The sequence below is a fragment of the Pyxicephalus adspersus genome, chromosome 9 (assembly GCF_032062135.1).
Source record: "Pyxicephalus adspersus chromosome 9, UCB_Pads_2.0, whole genome shotgun sequence".
Lineage (NCBI taxonomy): Eukaryota > Metazoa > Chordata > Amphibia > Anura > Pyxicephalidae > Pyxicephalus > Pyxicephalus adspersus.
Window position 1 is genome coordinate 25982108 of NC_092866.1, and position 22681 is coordinate 26004788.

Genomic DNA, 22681 nt, shown 5'->3' on the forward strand with positions numbered 1-22681 from the left:
GCTGCTGGGACTTGGAGTTTTTATGAACGGATAAACGACTACTGGAGAATGGAGAATTAAGGTGTAAAGTTAGACGGGTTACCCTTTATTCAGTGTTTTTCTTATGAAGTAAAGCCTAAAGCAGGAAGTCTGCAAAGAATGAAAACTGTAAAGAAAACTTTACAAAATCAGTTTAGGGTTATTTAGAGGCAACTGTGTGTTCCATTGCAGGCCACCGCCATTATTATTATTATTATTATTATTATTATTAATATTAAACAGAATATAGCACCAAGATATTACACAATGCTATACATTAAAGCATACCTAAACTCAGAAACTTCACTTTACATACAAGGGTAGACAACCCTTTTATGTAGGGAAAAATTCTGTTTGTTTTTTAAGTGCAACACCTTTTTTTAATAAAAAAAAAAAAAAAGGGTGCAGCACCGACCCCTAATTTGAATGGGAGTGCAGAGCCTCCCGGGATACCTACGTCACCCATCCCGGGAGGCTCTTCCATCCCGGGAGGGTGCTTCTTCTGCACATGCCCGAGCATCTTCTTGCAAAGGCAAAAACATTGCCGATCAAGCATGCACAGTGAGATCGGCAAGTTTTTTTCAAACCTACGTCACTCAATCTCATACCTGGGTCGGGTGACCTAGGAAGAAGAGGCAAAGATGGCGGCGTGCCAGTTTGGGGACAGTTACCCGGACAACACGGGATCCGATGGAAGACACCTCTGAAGATCGATCGACTGCGATGAAGGATTGTTTTCAGCATTTTTCAGTTTACTTCCTCTTTAAATAGGGGTTGCAAATGACAGACAGATACAGACTGTGACACAAGAGGAGGAGAAGACCTTGCCCCAAAGAGCTTACAATCTAGTGATTGGGAGAAGTAACACACACCATCCTTTTCTTCTCCTATGGCTGGTCTTTGGACAATGTGTTTGGCCTTGCCAGGATGATTTAACTCTTGTTTCAGTTCATGCATCTCTGGCACACGCAAGGAAAACCGGTTCCTGGGTTTCACTGGCAATCAAGGCTGACGCTGCACCTGCGCAGACATATTATTGCAATGGGGATATCACCTGTCACTTTCTGAAGTAATGACCTGCCTGATCAAACATTTCATTTTCACTTGTGTACAATCCTGGCCTGGCCATTTTAGATGGTCAAAGATCCTGAACCCAATATGCTGGCAAGAGAGCCAGGAGATGTGAATTTAGTTCAAAAAATGCAAAAAAAGGCAGAGAAAACCTGTACCTATTGCAATAAATAACCTACCTGCTTAGTTCTACATTTAATGTTGGACTAAGCCACGGATAGGCTAAACATGCATATTAATGCATTATTTTGTTGGGCTAAAAAATCAAAATAGGTCACGTTGCATTTCTCTCAACAAGTGGGAATCATAGAAGTTCAATGTTGGGAAAGGAAAACTGAAACAATTAAACATTTAAAAACACACTAAAAACATATTAACAAAATGTATTACACACACATTGTGGTATGCACGCTTATTTATTGTGTTAATGTATGCATTATGCATGTATTGGTGTTTGTAATTTACTTTCAATGGCACCCTAGTGCTGTAAGGAATGTATCTAGTTTGCAACCAATGTCCCATTCTCTGTCTGTTGTGAAGTATTGTTGGGAGAGCCTTAACACAATGAATGTTATCAGGCATATACTGGTCCTCTAAAATGGAATGGAGAGGTGTAAATGGGTCAGGTAAGATCTTTCCTATCCTAATACCAGTGTGCCTAGCTTTGCCAACTGCTTTTGAGTATCCCATGATTAGCATAAAGTTGCTAAATGTAATTGGTTTTGACAAAAAAAACAAACAAAATAGGCGACATTAAAAAAAAATTTTCATGCACAGGAAGGCAGTGCTAAACAGAAGCAGTAAGACTAATTTACTACGAAATTACACTTATAGGTTCTTCCCTCAGCTACCCAAAAAATATACTGGGACAAAATGCAACCTGACATGGTTGGTCTGGGGACCTGAGTCCCACCAGAAGAAGTGAAATGGAAGGTCCACTATAAATGTGGCATGTGATGGCAAAATATTGGTTTAACTTACTATGAAGTATGGTTAAACAGACTATTCGCTATACAAATAGGTATGGTGATGCAACAAGAGATTAATCCTAAACATACAAGTCAAACAATGGTTAAAGAAAAATAAATGAATGTTCTGGGCCAGGTCAAAATCCTGACCTTAATCAAATTGAAATGTTGTAGATATTAATGTACAGCTCTGCGTAATATGTTGGCGCTATATAAATACTGTTCTTTAATATTGATAATAATATAATAATTATTATTATTATTATTATTATTAACAACAATATTATTATTAATAATATTATTAAAAGACCTAAAGTGAGCAGTTCATGTGAGGAAACCCACCAACATCCAGGATCTAAAGATGTTCTGTATGGAGGAATGGGCTAAAATTCCTCCAAGTCATTGTGCAGGACTGATCAAGTTACCGCAAACATTTAGTTGCAGTTTTTGCTAAATTGTTTGAAAATCATCATGATGGTTTAGGTTACATTATTATAATAATATAAAAAATTTAAAAGTATTCACAAACTTGTAAGCACTACATTTTAAAGGTATGTACAACCATAAAAGGTTTTTTATTTTTTTAAAAAAAGCATTTACATTTTTTTGCATATCTTTGCTTTTTACATTAATAAAATGATACAATCATATTGTAAGACACGTCAAGGTACAGTTTCTTAAAAATTAGTCATACTGACTTTAGTACTGATATTCAAACATAGCCCATAGAATAATAAAACTACATTAGTAACTCATATTGTTGCTGAACATAGTGAATATGGTATACAGAGGAAAGATAACCTGGAATCATACTTAATGAGGTTGCTTTGTGGGACCTCATCTAGCTGGAGTTTCATATTAGTATGCACAGTGTTATGGGTTAAGTCTATTAGCCATGGTTTTGTAAAGCAATTTGACATCCTGGTTCAGTAAAGAAATGGGTCAATATTAACTGGGGTCTAATTGGTCTTTACCTTGTTTTGGCAGTAACCTTAAAAATGCCTCTTTCCCAGTAGGAGGGTATTCATGGCAGTCTAGCACAGTGGTTGACAACCTTTTGGACCACTAATATCACGGGTCCTGGACCGTGCATGCGCGAAGAGCCATGTGTCATTAAACGGGGAAGACATTTCCCCCAGAGTGACATCATGATGCTAGAACACAGCCACTCTCCCATCGCAGGCTCAGACCAGAGACACAACCTGCCCACGGCCCTGAGCCTGTGATCCATACAGGGACATGGTCCACAGCTCTGGCTGGTGCGACCCAGCATGGTCCTTCTTCTGACCTCGTTGGGGGGTGCACCGGCCAGAGCTGCTTACCACCAAAATTTTCCCGTGGATCACCAGTTGGCAACCGCTGGTCTAGGACATGATGGAACAGGTCTGTCAACTATAGGACCAGAGCTTTGTAAAAATTGATATGAAAGCCTTCTGGCGCTGGAGATTTAGATTGTGGAAAATTACCTATCACATTCAGAACCACTTTGTGAGGTGATTTCGGTCTTCCTCTTCAAGAGAAGGTAATTTAATTACTTTAAGAAAATCATTGTCATCTTTCTCTGAGTCCTGCTTTTTTATAGAATGTGCTATAACAGTGTCATTGATTCCCCCCAGGAGTGTATAATTCAGCTGTTCTCATTTTTCAAGCAGGTTATATTATTGGGCATCTACCCCTTGCTAAATTTGCTAGAAGCTTGCCTGCTTTATTTCCAAATTTAAAGAATTCTGCTTTCCTTCATCCCCTAATGTGAAGATCGTAAAAAATGAGCCATTGGTCACACTCTTGATTAGCTGCCACCCATCTCTTCTTGCTCTCCTCTGACAGCGTGGATTTATACTTTAGGTAAGAATATCTTACCTGTTGACAAGCTTCCATTCATCTTTTGAGAACCTCGCTTTTTCTAGAAGTATCATAAGCCATTATGCGTTTCCTTAGTACTGCTTTCATTTGTGTGTTGTACATTATATTGGTAGTATTTTAGCCACGAGGAAGGAATGTGCGAGGAAGGTCTCGTCAGCGAAAAGGGTGTGAACCCTACATGTGGAGAAATCACTCTTGCTTTCCATACTAAGCCTCCGAGATACTGGAAGGTGGTCTGAAATTACCATTGATTCAATCCCTGCCGATGAGGCCTTGGGCACCAGGGAACTAGAAATCAAGAACTCAAGAATATCAATTCCAGACATAGATTCATGTCTGTGGGAGAAATGGGAAAAGTCACGCTCCAAAGGGATGGAGTTTCTAGTGCAGTATCATTAGAGGAAGTTACCTGAAATAGAGACTGTTGAGAAGATAGTCTATCATCCTTGAAGTTGAGCACAGCATTCCAGTTCTCTCCTAAAATAAACTCATCCTTTACCTCCTTTAACTTTGATTAAATTATGAAAAAAAGGTTTAGCATTGTGAGTTAGGGCCATATACATTTGTAATCACAATTTCCCTGATCCCTGAAGTTGCTCTATGTCAGCTTGGAGGTTAGATAATTGTCCAATATGTTGTTTGTGGAACAAGATAAAAATGCCTGCCTTCTGGCCATTAGTGGGGGCTCCAACCACTGAGCCCACCCATGACCAATGACTGCATTGGTCATGGTGGAACTCGTTTTGCTTAAAGTGAGTCTCTTGTAACAATGCCACGTCAGCTTGGTGCATTTTTAGGTAGGCCTCTAACGTTCCACGGGTCTACAGGTTGTGGTGTCATAGATCAGGAGTCATTTTTATGCGTAGTCCCACATCCAGGTCATTAGGTTGGAGTTAAATGAACAACACTAAATGAAAACAGTTAATAAAGCCCCCCCCCCAACTGCCCCACTAGGCTGACTTTACACATGGCTAAATCATGCCATCTAATCCGGGAAGGGTAGTCAGTTGCTTCTTGGGTAAGGAGTTGATTGGTCTGAATCCCTCCTGGAATTTTTTGGACTTGGGGCAGTTTGCTCCTCATCCAGACCATACACGTATTGCTTTGTGCACTCTGGAGTCATGAAAGATGCATTTGACCCATCAGGCAGGCTCACTTTCAGCGTGGCTGGGTAAGTCAGTGTGAATTTTATTGGTTTGTCAACCAGTTTTTGGCACACAGGAGTAAAAGATTTGCGAATCTTGGTTAATTCTGCAGAGTAATCAACAAATAAAAGAAGCTTATGGCCCGCCGCTTTTAAGGCGTGTTGGGCTTTATAGGCTTGTAAGATATGTTGGCGCTCTTGATATTCGCAAAATAGAAAAATATTAGGGCGATCTTGGTTGTTTTTCTTGCAAGGGGGTCCCATCCTATGAACCCTTTCCACTCCACAAGGCAAGGGGGAGTAAGCCCACGAGCTTGAGGGATCACTATGGAGCACAGGTGGTTCAGTTCTTTAGCGCTCATCGATTCTGGGGGACCAATAATTCTTAAGTTATTCCTCTGAGGTCGTTCTCAAGATCCTCTATCTTCTCCGCTAGTTTCGCCATTTTTTTGGTCATGCCGATCAAGGAGGCATCCTGCGAATGTGCCATGGTTTTTAGGGAGTCGATTCTTTGCTCTGCTTCCCACACGAGAATGTGAAACAATTGCTTTATTGATATGTTCCAGCTGTTTCTGCAGAACTTCACTAATATTAGAAGATACATCCACCTTTAGGTGTGTTGCTCTTTCGCGTAGGTCTTAAAATTTAGGCCCCCGCAGAGATCTGGACTGATAGGACTCGCTATCTGAATCCTCTTCATGCAATGCGGGGGTACTTCCATCTGCGCTATCTTGGATGGCCAGGTCGTCCTTTCTTTATAAGGGGTTTTTCTCCCCGACGGGGCCATGCCTGTCCGGAAACGATCCAGTTTCCGTGCTTTGCAGATTTCGGCATTGATCAGTTGCAATGGGGGTGCATAGGAGCCGTTTTTGATCAGACATCGACTCGATGCTGGGCAGAGCCTGCAACAAGGCCGCTAATCCATCAGGTGCCGAAACCCGAAGTCAGCACATACATTTTCATCTTTCACATTTAAAGTGTAAACTCAAAAACAAAATGTAATATTGTAGATTTCCAGTCCTAAAAGATAGTGGTCACATTAGTTTTCTTTTACTAGGCTTTTTTTCAGGTACCTGCAAGACTACACTCATTTGTAAATTGTACAGAGGAAGCCAGAGTTGTCATACAAGCTGATGTTCAGCTATGCCTACCTTTGTTTATCTTTATTCATACATCATTTATGATGGATTGACAAGACTATCAGTAGTTACAATATACAGTATATCAAATATAACATATTACTATAAACGCTCAGGAAGTGAGAAACACTGCATTTTTGAATAATCTATGGGTAATCTTCACTTGACAAAAATGTCTTTAGCCTGAAAAGTGAAACTGAAAGCAGCCACCTCATCTACAGACTTGAAGCTGCAATATAATACATTTTTTAAAATCATACATATACTTTTAAATCAATATATAAAATGTATATTTTAAAAAAGTGAGTAAAAAAAGATAATATAGTCGGTCGACAAAAGGGTTTGAAAGAAAAGTTTAATAAAACAAAACGTATTTTATTCAAACACTCATCACTGATTGTTCAACTTTCATGTTTTCCAATACATTCAAACAAATGTCATTATAGCATAAGATACACTTTCTTTTCAGTCATTTTTCCCCTTTGCAGAAAAGTTTCCTTCAGTTTCCATCGAGATAGATAATGGGATAAAGCATCAGCATTCTAAAACTAGTTTACCTTTTTTCCTTCAAAAATCTTGGAAAAGCATTCAGGGATCTTAATAAATTTAGGGAAAATGTAACAAAGCAAAATACTTGTGAAAAAAAAAGCTTAATTTATTTAGCTTCACTGTATGTGATGTGACTGCATTATAACCAGAAAATAAATGTAACAATTGCAAATGTAACAACCCTACATAAAAATGAGGGCACTGTTGTGACACCTAACAAGATAAAAGCCAAGATGTATGTGCAATACTCTCACAATTCCACCTAAAAGATGTTAACAATAATTGAAACTCTGTATGTCACAATTATTGTAGACTCATGAATAGGAAATAATGATTAGAATTTGTAATAGACGAATCCAGGGACTAAACCAAATGTAAAAAAAAAAACTGTGATAACATTGCAGTGTGTTCTAAATTACAACAAATATGCAGGGATGGATAAGAAAAAAATGATAATCATAAATACATGCACCCAATGTAGCATCACACTAAATGCCAAAATGTTGCAATGGACCAAATGCATTACCATGGTCAGTATAGTAAAGCTAAAAAACTAAGAAACGAGAAAGAGAAAGGTGGCTTCCATTTTACACAAATATGTTGCAGCAAAATAAATTCCCTTTGAGCAAACAATAACACCTAAGACCTTTTAAAGCAGCCACATGTCCTAACAGCAGTCATATCTAAGCATTCACTGATCCTCTAAAGTGAAGGTATAGCCAAAATTGGTTTCTTAGATAAAGTAGGCAAGTGTGGAAATTTGACCTAGACTCTAATTTTCTCAACCAGGGTTCTGTAAAAACCTGGAGTTGTCCCAGAGGTTGCAATGTGTGCATCCCAGGTTAGTTTAGGTGACACCAATGATCTTTTTGGCTATCTGTAAGAGTGGCATTCTTTGCACTGACCGGAAATGTAAAAGGAATTCTTCCTACTGACCACCACACTAACATAATGTAAGCCGTGGATAAAGCAATTATTGTAGAGGTTAACAAATCTGAGAAAGGCTGGTATAACTCTTCCCTACTCCTTCCAAACCAAAAATAAAAAATAAATAAGAACTTTTTAATATGTACATATTTATTATGTATCAAAAGTTACATATTAAATACTTGCATATTTAATATGCAAATATTAACTAGAGATGGCATGGCTGTGCTCTGATCCACCTTCTCCTGCCCTTGTGCCTTACTGTTACCAAATAATAGAGCAGATTAGAGCACAAGCATACATCTTAGCAGAACACAGCACCCCAGGTTTGGGAGATGCCAGAACTTTTTGGACGTAAGGAAAACAATTACTGCTCCAAGGGAGTAGTCAACAATACCAAATAAACATATATGTTTGCTTTAAATATATGTCTGGTTTATATATGCTATATAAGTGCGTAACAAAATGTTTGATGGATTACATATTTATTGAAACCTGTCCTGAGAGAAACATGGTTACTCATCACTTCTGAAAACGTTAGTTACCTGTCTGACTTGCTAATTTAATGTATTTACTTACCCTGACCTGTTACAAGTATAAGGCTTATGAGCAATGCCTTTACTTGCTAAACTTTTTTGTGTTAACAATTCAAGAAGCAACTGGACCAGTATGACAAGTAGCTATCATGTTAAAAGGCAATCAGTGACTGTTTTCAGCAAAAAATATTTTTTTTTCATATTCATTTTCTACAAGTTTGGTGAAACACACAAAAGTTGACATCAAATGCTTTCTAGAGAGTTGTTTTCGATGAGAAGTAAACCTAAAATACAAACACCTTTTATTTGAAACAGCTTTACAGAATACAAATCAACATGCAAGGGTTTCAAAAACCTGAAAAAAAGGGTTCTGAGATAACGTTGATATGGACAGTTATAATCCTTGCTGTTAACATCTCCCATACAATTAATCCGATAGTATGAGTCTTTAGAACAAGGTCACATTCAATCGGTCCATTATATGGGATATCTGACCATGGATAATTCCTCGTAAGAGAAGTTTTAGTTGGTGACCCTTTTAAGGATTGTCAGAAAGAAAAAAAAATCTCAGCATTAAGCTTTTTTCTTTACAGCATTTAAAACTTTATCTTTCTGTCGGATTTCCTCTCTCAATTTTACCTCTGTGATTCTTAAATGTCTGATGCTTGACTTCATCTCTTTCATTTTTACTTCCATAAGGGCTATAATATCTCGCTGTTCATTCAGCTTTCTCAGGAGTTCCTCAGTGGTGGTGCCAGAAGACATGGAGTAAGAATGGTCAGCAAACTGCGGTGATTGGTAATATTCCGGCATGGGGTAGGTTTCTTCCCCCACTACCACCACTTGGAGTTGCTGATGGGAAGAAGTTGGAGAAAACCCAGTACCACCTTCAGAATCCAATTTGACAGTCAGGTTAACTGGGTTTGATTCTGCATGGATTGGTCCTCCTGCTGGTGCTCCGAGAGATCTTCCTATGGCAGGTGTAGAGACATCCACACTGCCCATATCTGCCCCCATGCCAGGTGATGTGCCAATTAGCATCATCTCTGCACCCCCAGCTGTCAGTTCCAGAACCTCCTGACCCTGCCCTGGCAGTGATGTCACCAGAACCGCTGTGGAGTAGTTGGGCTGATGTCTTTTCTTGCTTTTATCCCCTGCGGTGCCCCTACGAGGTCTCCTCTCGTTTACCCCCCGGAGAGGGAATATAGTTGGCACCCTAATACTGTACGACTTGCGCCCCCCATGGAAGTGAAGGCTGCACACTCGGTGACCATTGGTGGGCTGGAAAGTGTTAAAGCAGCCCGTCACTCCAGCCCGAGACACATTCTTTAGCCACAGTTGACGCAGTTCGGGATCTTTTGGGAACGTATAAAAGTGCAGGCCTTTGTCTCGGTGTGAATTGCTATAGCAACCCGGAACGCAGCAAGTGAAGCCAGGCATCACTGCAACTAGCGACCGTTCACAGATCTACGAGGAATCCAGCGCTCGTAATAAGCACAACGGAAACTACATATCCCAGAACACCATTTACTTCCGGTGCCAGGAGAGGCCTCCGTCTAGAGGACTTTATAGCCGAGAATTTCCCAGTTATCGCGAGATTACAGAATAGCAGCGCGGGATTGCGGCAAATTTGAAAACAGGCTATATCGGTGGAATCCTATAAGAGGTACGGTGCGTCCTACCGAATGACAGCGACTTATATAATATAGACTATTCACGTGTCAGCTTTACATATCGAACTGACAGTTCCAGGCCTAAAAAGAATATTCCGTGGACATTGTAGTCTTTTCTATAGTATGTCATGTGACTTTTGTTTTTGTTCCTATGACGAGGAAGTGTAGCTTATTGTTATTAATAAACAGGATTTATATAGCGCCATATTACGCAGCGCTGTACATAGTGAGGGGTTGCAAATGACAGACAGATACAGACAGTGACACAGGAGGAGGAGAGGACCCTGCCCCAAAGAGCTTACAATCTAGGAGGTTGGGGAAGTAACACTATAGGAGGGGAGATTTGTAGTGGGGGGTTTAAAAAAAAAAAAACAGAAGAAGATGGGTGGGCATGTTTTAAAAAGTGGGTTTTGAGAGCTCTTTTAAATGAACTGAAAGTAGGAGCAAGACGAATAGAATGAGGAAGACCATTCAAGAGAGTTGGGGCAGCTGTAGAACAGCGGTCACCAACGGGTGGTCTGCGAGAAGATGCACCCCCCGAGTGGGGTCAGGAGAAGAACCCCGCCGTGGGGATGCACTGGCCAGAGCCACAAACAAAGTCGTATTTCACGACACAACCCACCCATTCTCCCATCGCAGGCTCAGATCTGTGATGGCAGAGTGGGTGGGGTATAGCATCACTATGGGGGAGTTTCCTCCCCTTTAATTGACAACCGTCTCCCCGCGCATGCGTGGTCAGCAGTTGGTAGTTTTAGTGGTGCGCGGGACTAAAAAGGTTGGCAGCCACTGCTCTAGAAAAGTCTATGCTTATTGTAAAGTTATGCGTTCTCTGCTTGTCTATTATTTCCCAGGTACCCCGTTAGGTATGGGGCTCCCGTCACAGTGATAATGGTCCTCTTATAATTTCCCAATGTGGGATTAGCGTTGTCACTTTGTGCAGAATGAGGACAATGCACCAACACTGTCAGCTATGCTCTGTGAAACTTCTGTAATCCGTCCCGGTATCCGTCTTTGGGCAGGCGTGCTAGGTGCCGCCGTCTTATGCTCTTCCTCCGGGTTCTTCTTCCTTTGTCACCCAACACAGGTGCGACATCGGGTGACGTAATTTGGAAAAAAAAATTGCCAATCTTACTGCACATGCGTGAGATTAGCAATTTTGTCCCCTTTTGCTCCAGGAGCCTCCTGGAATGCGTCACATAGGTATCCTGGGAGGCTTTGCGCTCCCATTGATTCTCGATCGCCTAGGTGATGGAGAAAAATAAGGGGGTTGTGCTACACCCTTTTTGCACAGAATTTTTACCTTACTTAAAAGGGTTGTCTACCATTTTATGTAAAGTGAAAATTCTGAGTTTAGGTACACTTTAAAACCTTTACATTTGTTAAAAACTTGACAGGGGTTCCAGCCTACATATACTCCACTAAAGCAAAGCGTTTTTATATCTGTCTGGTTTACATCTTGTCTCAGGGCTAACCTCTAAAACACAGGTGTCAAACACAAGGCTCATGGGCCGGATCTACTTGTCTGGCCGTTCTATGTGGCCCGCGGTGACTGTGCTACATCCAAGCGCCTGACATTTGTAGGCAGCAGAACCAAATCCCAGAAAGCTAGGTAGAAGCAGGGCGGTCCACACAAGTGTCTGACCGAGCTGCAGGCTGAAGGACCCCAGTTGCTTCTTTACACTCCTGCCGAGACCCAGCACTAAGCAGGACTGTGCCTGAGTCCCGATCCTGCTGCCAGTAGTATACTAGCTGCTCCACGTATGGAATCTCAGTGGATGCCACATTAGCAATGTCTCCAGACTCATAGACACAGGCCTCCACCTCAGCACAGGTACTGGCTCCATTCCCCTCACGTAGACAGGCCAGGATAGGTCAGGTACACTGACCTCAAGAAAAGTTGCCAAGAACAAAATAGCAAATCACTCCCAAAATGTCCAACAAAAGAAAAGTTGATGCAAAAGGGAGACAATTTATTGAAAGATGGGAAAGCAAATATATATTCATACTTTACGAAGACAAGCATGTTTCTATTTTCAGAACATGATTAATGCAAAGGATGCCCTGTGATAAGGTGTTTCAGGGTGAGGTACTTCTACTAACACTATGTAAAGATACATACCCTACGATTTTGCCTGTGTTTTAGATTTCGGACCTTTGTGATTTGTGTTTGAGACCCCTGCTCTAAAAAGTCGAGGTCCTTGTACTACCAAGCACTTTTACAGACTTTTGTAAGCGGCTGCAAATCTTTTTTTTTTTTTTCTAAAAACTTTTCCGAAACTTTTTGGGAGGAAAAAAAAATTGAAAAAAACATGCATGCTGGTAATAATGCTTCCAATTAAATTTATTTAGATAACTGGGGTGGTAAAAGCATGTAGCGTTAGCAATGCTTCCACTATTTGTTTCAAAGTTAAAATATATTCTTTTTTTTTTTACCAGTTAAACCAGGGGTGTCAAACTCAAATACACAGTGGGCCGAAATTAAGAACTCAGACCAAGTTAGGGCCCAAACTTGAAATTTATTTAATAAATGGGAAGTAATTTCTTCGAATTAAATATAAACCATTTTTATATGGAAACAAAGAGGTATTGCTTAACATGCAATCTGGAATAAGAAAATACTTGGCAATGCAATGTAAGCACTAATTGGCCCCTAGCTACAGTTCTTCAATAGATTTGAATAAAGATGGCATGAATGTTAATAATCAATTGACACCAAATATTGAAATGAATGCTGCACGTGTATAAATTATGTGCTCATATCTAAAATCTTCAAAACTTGTTAGAAAAGAAAAAGAAAGTTATTTACAAAAGAGAGAAAAGAGTGACATCTCTTTTTGATGGTTTCACACATTTCACACAGATGATTACTCACCTTGTAGTTTATTTTTTGTTTCCTGCAGATCTGAGTAATTTTATTTCTCCTGCTGTGAGCTAGGAATAGCGACCAATCTCAGAAGAGAAACAGAAGACATGTGATGCTGGGACTTCAATTCCCAGCATTACTTGCGTCTATGGAATAGCCCAATGCGGAGCCGCATAAGCAGACAGCTGTTCCATAGACGCGAGTGATTCTGGGACTGCAGTTCTTGGCATTACTTGCTTCTATAGAACTCTGTGAACATGAGTTGTGGTAGCGGCATCACTCGCTGCAGAAGGCATTGGCGGGCAGGTGGGCCAGATGCCATTCATTTTCCCAAATCCTCGGGGGGCCAAACAAAATGCCGGCGGCCAGAGTTTGACAACCCTGAGTAAATCTAAAGTCCATTGCAAAAAAAACTAATGTGAAAAAAACCATAGGCTGTGTTCAGATTTCAGTGAAGTTGTGGTGCCATTACTGCTTCGCCATGCCAATGATTGGCTGCCTTGTGTGAGATTCTACATGTTGCATCTACCCGCAGCAATCCAACAGAGAATAAATAGGGGCACCACTATCACCCAATGTTACATTTGCAAACACTGGTTCTTTAAGAACCAACCAACGCTGCAGAGTTGCTGGCAAGGTGCCAGCCGGTGGGATCTGTGCAAGATTGTTGGCTTCCACTGCAGGTCAAAATCTACCCTTTTACAGCAAATCCACACCCTGGTACATCTCAGGCTCTGCTGTAGACAACAAATAGTTATAGTGGAACTAAAATAAAAATAAAATTCACTCACCTTTACTCTTACAGATCTGTTGATCCCGGCGTCCTGGTATCCTCCCTCTTCCAGTGCGAAAGAGGCGCTGTCGCTGCCATCTTTTTTGCCCCTTTTCTGCCTACATCTCCCGATCTCGCACTGCGCAAGCGTGAGATCTGCATTTTCTTCTCCCTATTAAAGAAAAAGCTCCTGTGCATTCTGGGATGCATGAAGTATGTTTTTCAGGTGGCTCTGCGCTCCCATTCTGTCTTGACAGAAGATATTTATAGGTGGAAGTTATTTATAGATATTAACTGCACAAGTATATAGCAGTGTTCAAAACCGCCCCTATTCATTTTCTATTCGACTGCTGCAGGTAGATGGTGCATGTAATCTTCCCTGGGGCAGAGCTTCACTGGAGTAAGAAAGCAGTAACCACACTTCATCCTCACCACCAGTCTAAACACAGCCTGAGGTTTAGTTCACATTAGCTCTTTTTGACAGTGGTTTTAGTTTTAGGCAGCTTTACTGTCAACATTTCTTGTAAAAAATGATTACCATTGGAACAAATGGTTCAGTTTTTTTTTGTGCATTTTTTTCAAGCATGTGGACTAAGCCTGAATTATTACATTACATTGATTACACTATTACACACGTAGAAGTGAGTACACTCCAAACAACATGGAAAACCAGGAAGTTGGCTCATAATACACAGGCGCTGGTTAGTTGGCCATAAAAGACAATGAGGAAAAAAGGAATATACTATGGGGCAGGTGTTAAAAAGTTGAAACAAGGTATAGGATGGTGGTAGAATGCTGACACAATTATAGGGGTTACAAGACACCTTTGACACAAAGAACTAGTAGCACTAAACTTGTTTATGTTGTCCTGGCCACTTTGTGACCACCTGGCTGGAAAAAAATTTCAGAGGAGAAAACCGTGTATACTAGGTAAGGGGCAAGTAGACTAAATGCAGAAATCGGGGGGTGAGGCTGAAAGCAATTTTTTTTTTTTAACAGAATGGCAAAAGGTGCAAGTATATGTTGTTATATTTGTGATTATAATGAATCTATTTGTTTTTATTTTAAGGAAAAATGGATGATCCTCAAGAAAACCTTACTACACGTTCTTTATTAAAGGGTATTTTAGCAACTGAGAATGTTCGTCCAGCAGTAAAACACCAGACTAGGCGGAGGTAAAACTCAGTCATGTTTATCAATTTTGAATTGATTAAAAATTGCATTTAAACGTACTTATATATGTATGAATCAAATAGCAGTGTCTTCTCCAGTAACATTTTAGCCCTCACACCAAAACACAAAAGTTTTATGTCACCATTATGTTAGGTATAGGAAGGGGAAGCGGTGGGTAGGATATTTAATAATTAATACAAGAAACATCACTATTTTCTGTAAAATTTGTTGAAATTGTCATTGTGTGATTAGGCTTTTGTGAAGTTACCAGATAAATATTGAAGCTGCTGGTTTTTCCCGGGGCTAGGGATGGGGGTGAAGGAAAACAAAACAGAAAAGTAAGGAATGGGTTTGGGAGGGAAGATAGGGAGATACCTTTAGATAATTAGAAGATTACTGCCCTGTCCTACAAACACCCAGGGTGTCAACCTGTTACAGAATAATCGATTAGGTTTGTAAAATGAAAAAAAAAGCCCCACCCTGAGCACCTCTCGAAGGGAAATGAGGTTTAGCTCCATAGGTTTGTGTAGAAGTGGAGCAACTAGATGCCCAAGCTATAGAAACCGTAATCGGAATGTCCAGAATAATTTTATGACATCAAGAAATTGGGTAATGCTCAGCACAATAAATTTATCCTGTACAGATTGTAATATCAAATAGGAGTGGTGCTACAGGAAGAGGTTGATGTACAGGGTAGGTTACAATTTACATGGTGAGAACAGTATCCATGATACTAATGTGGCAAATTTCATAATTCAGCACAATTCCAAGATGGGTACAGATGGGATAAGCTTTAAAGATTTTCAATTGCAAGTATTGTTGGAGAAACTTTAAACAAAACTAATAATACATGTTTGGATTATGAGCAAATAAAAAAAAATCTTTCCTTGATCTACATTTTAGAAGGTTAATCCAACATGTTTATCTTCTACTGTCCCTGGTAAAAGTTTGATACAAAATGACCTCTCTATGAGAAATGTTTTTACAAAGTCAAACACACCAGCAAGTAGATAATTGCAACAACCTAACTACTGCATTTCTTTAAACTACTCCGAAGATGAGAATATGGTAGCTTTACATACTAAATAGCCAAATACCTTTTGGGGAAACTGTTTTAGGTGAAATTGTAATTTGTTTTTGTTATGCCTATGTTTAATATTATTCTAACCTAACAAATTTGGTTTATTTCTTAGTATTTCACGTCTATCTGTGTCTCGTAAACATCAAGATAACATTCCAGCATCTCCATCAATGACTCTGAGAAGCCAAATGAAGGCAAGAGTGAGACAATCTTTTGGAAAACTGGTATGTCCTTATCAGTTTGCTTTTTTTAAAGGCCGGCAACAGAAAGCTAAACAAGCAGGGAATAGGAAAAATCTGGTTGGAGGATTTAATGTTTGCAGTGGATCTGAGCTCTAAACAGAAGTCAATTTGCTAAAGCACTGTGTGTGGAGTACAATTTCTTTTGTAGTTGCAGTAATCCCCCCAGCCAGGTGCAACACCTGGCACTTTTCAGTAACCACTTGACTGTTTTCAGGTGGTTACTGAAGAGTTGGGTTAGAGTACAAGGACTGCCACTCCCCCCTTACAATTTCTTCCTACCCAGCTTAAAAAAGTGTCTGGGTTTAACACAACGTGGTGGCTCATAACTGGCTTCCTAATACTGACAATGGCAGAGCATGCCAGCACACTGTGTCTTTATGGTTTCTTACAGTTTTGTAACAAAACCAAATTATTCAGAGTTACAGAAGTCACAACAAAACATACAGATCAATATGATATATACATACACACATGCTCACGCTATCTAACACTTCCCAGTGTTCAAGTGAACACTGGCAATGTATACAAGAGGACACTATAAAAGTTACTTTGCTTCAATAAGAGCTTTTCCGGATTTCCTCACAGTGGGACCTGGGTACTTAATCTTGAGAACTTTTTATATATATTATTAGTAAAAAAAAAAAAAAAAAAAAAAAAAAAAACATGGAACACTAGGCAGTTGGATTAAATTACACAGAACTAGACGGTTGGGGCATAATAAAAAAAAAAAAAAAAAAAAAAAAGGTCTGAACATGTGGACCCCCTTATAGCAGGGGTCGGCAAATTTTTTTTGACCACTAGGCCATTTCAGTGGTGGCTGGGAGCACACTAAGCCAGTCCTGCCCTAATGGCTCCGCCCACCACCAGGGAACTCCCCCAGAAGTGAAATCCTCTCCTCCGTATGCATTGTGGAGGAGACGGATTTACCTTCAGCGAGCGTTCCCTATTTACCGGGGTGGCGGAAGTATCAACGCTGGCCACAGTAAATAGGGGAGCAACAGCAAGGAGGCGGCAGCGGAGCTCTGGCGGCTCCCGTAGTTCCTAACGCCCCCTGGTAGATCTGGCCAGCAACCCGCAGCTCCGGAGCCGCAGGTTGCTGGCCGGCATTAGGCCGGATCGGCCAGGGGGTGTTAGGCCGAAACAAAGTACCGGCTAGGCCGTATCTGGCCTAAAGGCTTGAGTTTGCCGACCCCTGCCTTAAAGGATGTCTCTGGGTTGGTAACGGGATAAAGAAAAGGCGGATTTACTAATCTCTGTGTATTTTGCTCTGTGTACACACAGGAATATGGGAGAACATAAGTGCAAATTACTAATAGCAATGCCACAGCCCTAAATGAGCCACAATGGCTCAAAATTGTTATGATTTGAGAAACAGTTGGATAAAATTAAGTTTGATAAAACCGGGACCTGATAGATTACACTCACGTGTCCTCAAAGAGCTGAGCTAACTGAAGACCAATAATTTTAACATCTATAGTTTGAAAGGTCCTAGAGAGTTTGACAGCGATAGCATGGATTCAAGACTTCAAAGACTGAAGTTGTCAAACAAATTTACGCTTCATTTATGAGAAAGTAAGTAGACAGCAGATAATCAGTTGATAGTGTACTTGGACTTTGCTAAAACATTTGTCACCATACCCCACAGATGCAAGTTAGGGTGTAAAGGTTTAGAAAATGTACTCTGTAAATGGATAGAGAACTGCCTTAAAGACCACATCCAGAGAGTAGTGAATAATGATTCATACTCTAAATGGTCTAAGGTTATTAGTTGTATAATATAATTGATATAGAGGTTGGGATTAAATGTACCATTTCTGTGTTTGCAGATGACAACAAACTATGCAGGGGAATTAAATCTATACAGGATGTCTATAATCTACAAGCGGACTTGGATGCAGCCAAGTGGCAAATTACATTTAATATTGATAAATGTAAAGTTATGTATTCGGGGTTAACAATATTCATGCTTCATACTGTCTTTGAAAAATACGTTAGGGGGCAGTCAGAAATGGAAAAAGGATCTGGAGGTTCTAGTAGATAATGGACTTTATAATAGCATGCAATGCCAAGCTGCAATATCTAAAGCTAGCAAAGTACATTCTTGTATTAATGGGGAATAGACTGCACAGATTGAGACATAATCCTGCCCCCGTACAAAGCATTGGGCAGACCACATCCGGAATATGCAGTCCGGTTTTGGGCACCAGTTCACAAAAAAGATATTGTGGAACAGAGAAGGGCAACTAAACTAATAAAAGGAATGGAGGAGCTCCGCTATGAGGAGAGAATAGCTGAACTAAATCTATTCTCCCTTGGGAACAGATGTTAAAGGGGGAATATTATCAACCTGTATAAAATGTATAAATGGTCCATATAAAGAACTCTCTTCCTGAATATTCACTTTAAGGTCATTACAAAAGACAAGGGGCCCTCTTGGGTGGGGGGGATTTAAGCTCTAAATAAGGAAGGGATTCATTACAGTAAGGTCTGTGAAAATATGGAATAGGCTCCCTCAGGAAGTAGTTCTCTTATACGCCCAGTCGCCTTATACGCCGGAAAATACGGTACTATTGTTACCTTAGTACACAATGTTACTCCCCAAAGCTGAATAATTCTCTCCTGTTTTATTCTCTGCAGTTTTGTTTGCTTGTATACAAACCTGTTACCTTGCTTGTATTTTTTCAGACCTGACTTGTGTACACTCGACATTATATGTACTAATGCCTATTTCCTTTTTTTTGTCTGGAAAAATGCCAAAACTTTTATTATAAAATTACATTAACAAAAGAAACAGGGAGTTTTCCATGTTACAAAATACACTGGCATGCACAATACTATTGGTACTATTGGTGCTACAAAAAATATGGCAAACATTTTTTGAAAAGCAATGTGATTAAGTTGGTGTTGCTGAATTCTGGCTTTGTTCTTTACATTACTGGGCTGCTAACATTCTGGTCTATAATCTTTCGGGAAAATGGAGTAAAACAAAGAGGTGGTGGTGTCTTTCTTTATGTAAGAGTACATGTAAAAAAAGTTTGTTGATGGGAAGCGTGATAATAAGACATTATAAGTGGAGTTGCATGTGGGAACACAGATTCCACAGTTAATTATTGGAGTTTGTTTTAGGAAATAATTTTATAGTCTCCTATTGATATCTTTATACTAGTAAAACAAAGTTGACAAATGGCTAACTTAGGTTCTCAAATTCATTTATATGTTATTTGCTTTTATGCAAGTTTAGAAAGTAGACATTTGACAGTCAGTAAGCTCATGATAATGTAGTTGACGTTTTGAATACCCTGGTGCAATGTACTTGTAAAATCCACACAAGTTTCCTAAATCTTATCACTTTGTTATTATGTTCTTCAGATATGTTTTTAGATGCAAAATATTTGACACCTGCATATCCCCACTTTTTCACAACTTTTGAGGATTCTGTTTTGTCTCAAATAATAAAGGTGATTTAACCTTACTTACTAAATATATTTTTTTTGTCTTAGGCTCTGGAAGATATGTCTGTAACAAGAAAGTCTAATGCCAAGACAAAAAGGAGATCTGTACCTAAGGGCTATAATAATATTGTAGAAGAGTTAAATAATATCACACCACAGAGTTTATTAAAGAAAATTATACAAAATGGTAAGCTATTTCTTACTTAATACTTTTAAAGGGCAAATTGTCAAAAAAAAAATAGATTGACAGTGCTGGCAGACTTCACGTTGGTGCTCATATTTCATCATTTGAGAGGCTATGTGGCAAGTAAACTTCAGGCTCTTCTCACTTTGTTTTTGTCTACTACTTAAAGTAGACTTATCACCACATTTTTTTTTCTTTATTTTAAGGGGTAGAAAACCCTTTTATTTAAAGTAAACATTTTTTTTTGTTTTTTTCCCTGTGACTGCAGTACAGAAAAAAAAGAAGCCCGAAGCCTCCTGGGATATCTTCTGTCAGGTGTCCCATGGGGCCTCAGGGTACACCTTCTGCCACCCCATGAAAATGCTGTGGAGGGAACTTGAGAGATCTGTGCATAAACAAATGTCCATAAACCTTAATGAACTGCAGCATTGTTGTAAAGAATATTGGGCAAAAATTCCTCCATAACAATGAGAAAGGCTGATAACAAATATTGTTGCTAACGTTTGTTCTGCAAGTTATTGGGGTGTACTTTTTTTTTTTTTTTTGGTCAAATTGTTTTTTAAAAGACAAAAATATGACAAAGTGAAATCTGTTGGTGTTGTTTTACACCTGAGGTTATATTTAATTACTTTTAGAATCTGCTAAAGACTAATTTTTTTTTTTTGGTAGAAATAATATCTAACGTTTGCCTAAAAATGCATAGATGTTTTTAAATCTACAATCTACTGAATGGTAGATGTTTAGAGCACTACTTTTTTATTTTTGCAACACTTAAGTGACTTGATGTGAGAGAAAATGTAAGCTGCCATTGCTGAAGAATACAAATTGCATGGATGTAAAGCTGATGTTTTGGTTTCTTTAATTTGTTACACACATAAACAGATATGTAGCTAAATGTGTGACAAGCCATATGGCAATTAGATGTAGCTTGAGCTATATTCTTGTTTTGGGTCAGTGATTTAGGTATTGTTAGAGGCAGAGGCTCAGAACAGCAGTAAAGCAAGCAGTACATTTTAGAAGCAGGTCAGAAATTCCAGTTTACATAATCTCCCCACGAAATGTATGCTTCAAGAAGTAAAGTTGATTCAAGCAGTCAGAATCATTCAATCAGTGGGGCCAGCCTTACCTTCTGTGCAGGTAAGCTTAAAATGCATTTTTGTTTTATACATTAGAGAGGGCAATATAGAATTGAATATATAGAATATACAAATTGATCAAACTGAATATTGCACTCCTTAGTTTCCAACCCCTGTTAAAACTTTTCTTAAAACCACTTTTTGAAACCTATTTGAGAATCCTACCTTCAGACCTGTGTCTGCTGAACAACCCTGATTTAATAACAGACTACAGGAAAATGTATGTGTGGCTGTAGTAATTTATAAGTGTGACAATCCAGTGCCCTTAACTGCAAAAAGTTTTGTCTTACAATTTATATGTATATTTACCCTTGTTTTTGCAGAGGATGAAGTTTCTATTGTAGTTTCGCAAAGATCTAAAACTGCTGTAGATTATACTGAACAAGAACGCACTCTTGAAACAAAACGGAGTAGGCAAGTAGTTTCATTGCGTCCTATTTTTGCTTGTACCAACTAAAAATCTTGAACTCTAAAGAACCAGGGAACATATTTATAAATGAGTGCATCTGAAATTAATGTTTTATGTATGTGAATCTTCACAGTACATGTCTTTAAAATGACCATGATTGATTCAACACCTGTAAATGTTTGGGTAAAGTCACATTTACTTCTTAATAAATATGCACTGTTTGTATGCTAGTGAGCTCCTTGTGGTGGTCTCAAGCTTTCACAAAAAACAGTATATCATTACTCCTCTCTTTTGTTCACCTAAGTAAGTTTGCATTCCTAGACATTAGAAGGTATATTCTGAACATCTTCCAGGAATAATATTCTGAACATCTTCCAGGGATAATCTTGTACTCATTTCACCACATAGTGTATCCAACAAATTTGAATAAATAGCTCTTAATTACAGTTGTGAGCCCTTTCCTAATGGATTAACACCATTTTTTTTCTCATAATGGTGAATAAATAATAAAACAAAACTTGACCTTGTAACGTTTCATTTCCTTCGGGTCCAATATGGCACAAAGCTACAATGTTGGTCACCTTGGGTGTTTTAAAGTTGTCTTGCCAGGGTCACAGCCTCAGCAGCACTGTTTTTCTTTTCTCTTTTTCCTGTCATGTGATGATACTTCTCACTCTCCAGCTGGAGAGGCTGGGGGGTTCTGTTCTATGTTGATAACGTCCTTGAAATGGGTGACAATGATAGCAATTCTAGTCTTTATTATTAAATACTGGCGGTTAATTTCTTTAATTCAGTGGAAAACCCTTTTAGGGCATCTATTAAGTTATTTCAATAATGCATGTAATCTTAGCGTGTTGAATATGTGTTTATTTCTTTTTGTAGTCTAAGAAATGTAAACCTGAGCCTGCCAGACCTGGAGAACACAGAACCCTTGGATGTTTTTAGACTTTCCCGTAAAAAGAAAAGAATGAACATTTCTCAGTTTGAGAAAGAGATGAATGAAAAGTTGTCTAAAAATCAAGGTAAGAATAATTACTTATAGCAGCTATATTAAACCTATCACTTTTTACTTGTATGCCTGTCAGCAGCAATTTTACTGTCCCGGTAATTCAGTGATAATTATGTCAATATTTAATTTAGCAAGGTAACACATCTTTTCTTCTTTTTTTATTTTTTTTTTTGTGCCATCACCCAAAAATTTAAAAATGTGTAATATTTTCTACTTGTATATATATTTTAAAAAACAAAAATTGGTGGTAATATGATAAAAATTGAAAATTTTGTTTTAAAGCTTGGTATGTTTATAATGACTCTTAACCTCCCTACCTGTACATTTCTTTCTGTTTTTTTTATGTCTAAAAGCGGTACATTGTTTTTCATGAAAATTTATTTAACAGTATAATATAATAGTATAGTATAATATAGTATAATAAAGTTTGAAACACAAAATCATATAAAAATATAAAATTAAATAAATTAAA

General features: G+C 38.8%; 2 protein-coding genes across 2 annotated transcripts in view; one reads left to right on the plus strand and one right to left on the minus strand.

Moving 5' to 3' along the window:
* Positions 1 to 6544: 6544 nt before the first annotated feature.
* Positions 6545 to 9768, minus strand: THAP11 (THAP domain containing 11). Its single transcript, XM_072422958.1, has one exon. The coding sequence runs from the start codon at positions 9653 to 9655 to the stop codon at positions 8789 to 8791; it is 867 nt and encodes a 288-aa protein (XP_072279059.1). The 5' UTR covers positions 9656 to 9768; the 3' UTR covers positions 6545 to 8788.
* LOC140338512 (uncharacterized) overlaps positions 9753 to 22681 on the plus strand; it is a 35741-nt gene continuing 22812 nt past the window's right edge. The window contains exons 1-6 of the mRNA XM_072422754.1: positions 9753 to 9881; positions 14593 to 14698; positions 15890 to 16001; positions 19520 to 19658; positions 21115 to 21205; positions 22083 to 22222. Coding sequence (XP_072278855.1) covers positions 14598 to 14698; positions 15890 to 16001; positions 19520 to 19658; positions 21115 to 21205; positions 22083 to 22222 — 583 coding nt within the window. The 5' untranslated portion in view covers positions 9753 to 9881; positions 14593 to 14597. The remainder of the gene's footprint in view (positions 9882 to 14592; positions 14699 to 15889; positions 16002 to 19519; positions 19659 to 21114; positions 21206 to 22082; positions 22223 to 22681) is intronic.

Excerpts from the sequence above, each read along its gene's own strand:
- THAP11 (XM_072422958.1), bottom strand. The coding sequence starts at position 9,655 with ATGCCTGGCTTCACTTGCTGCGTTCCGGGTTGCTATAGCAATTCACAC.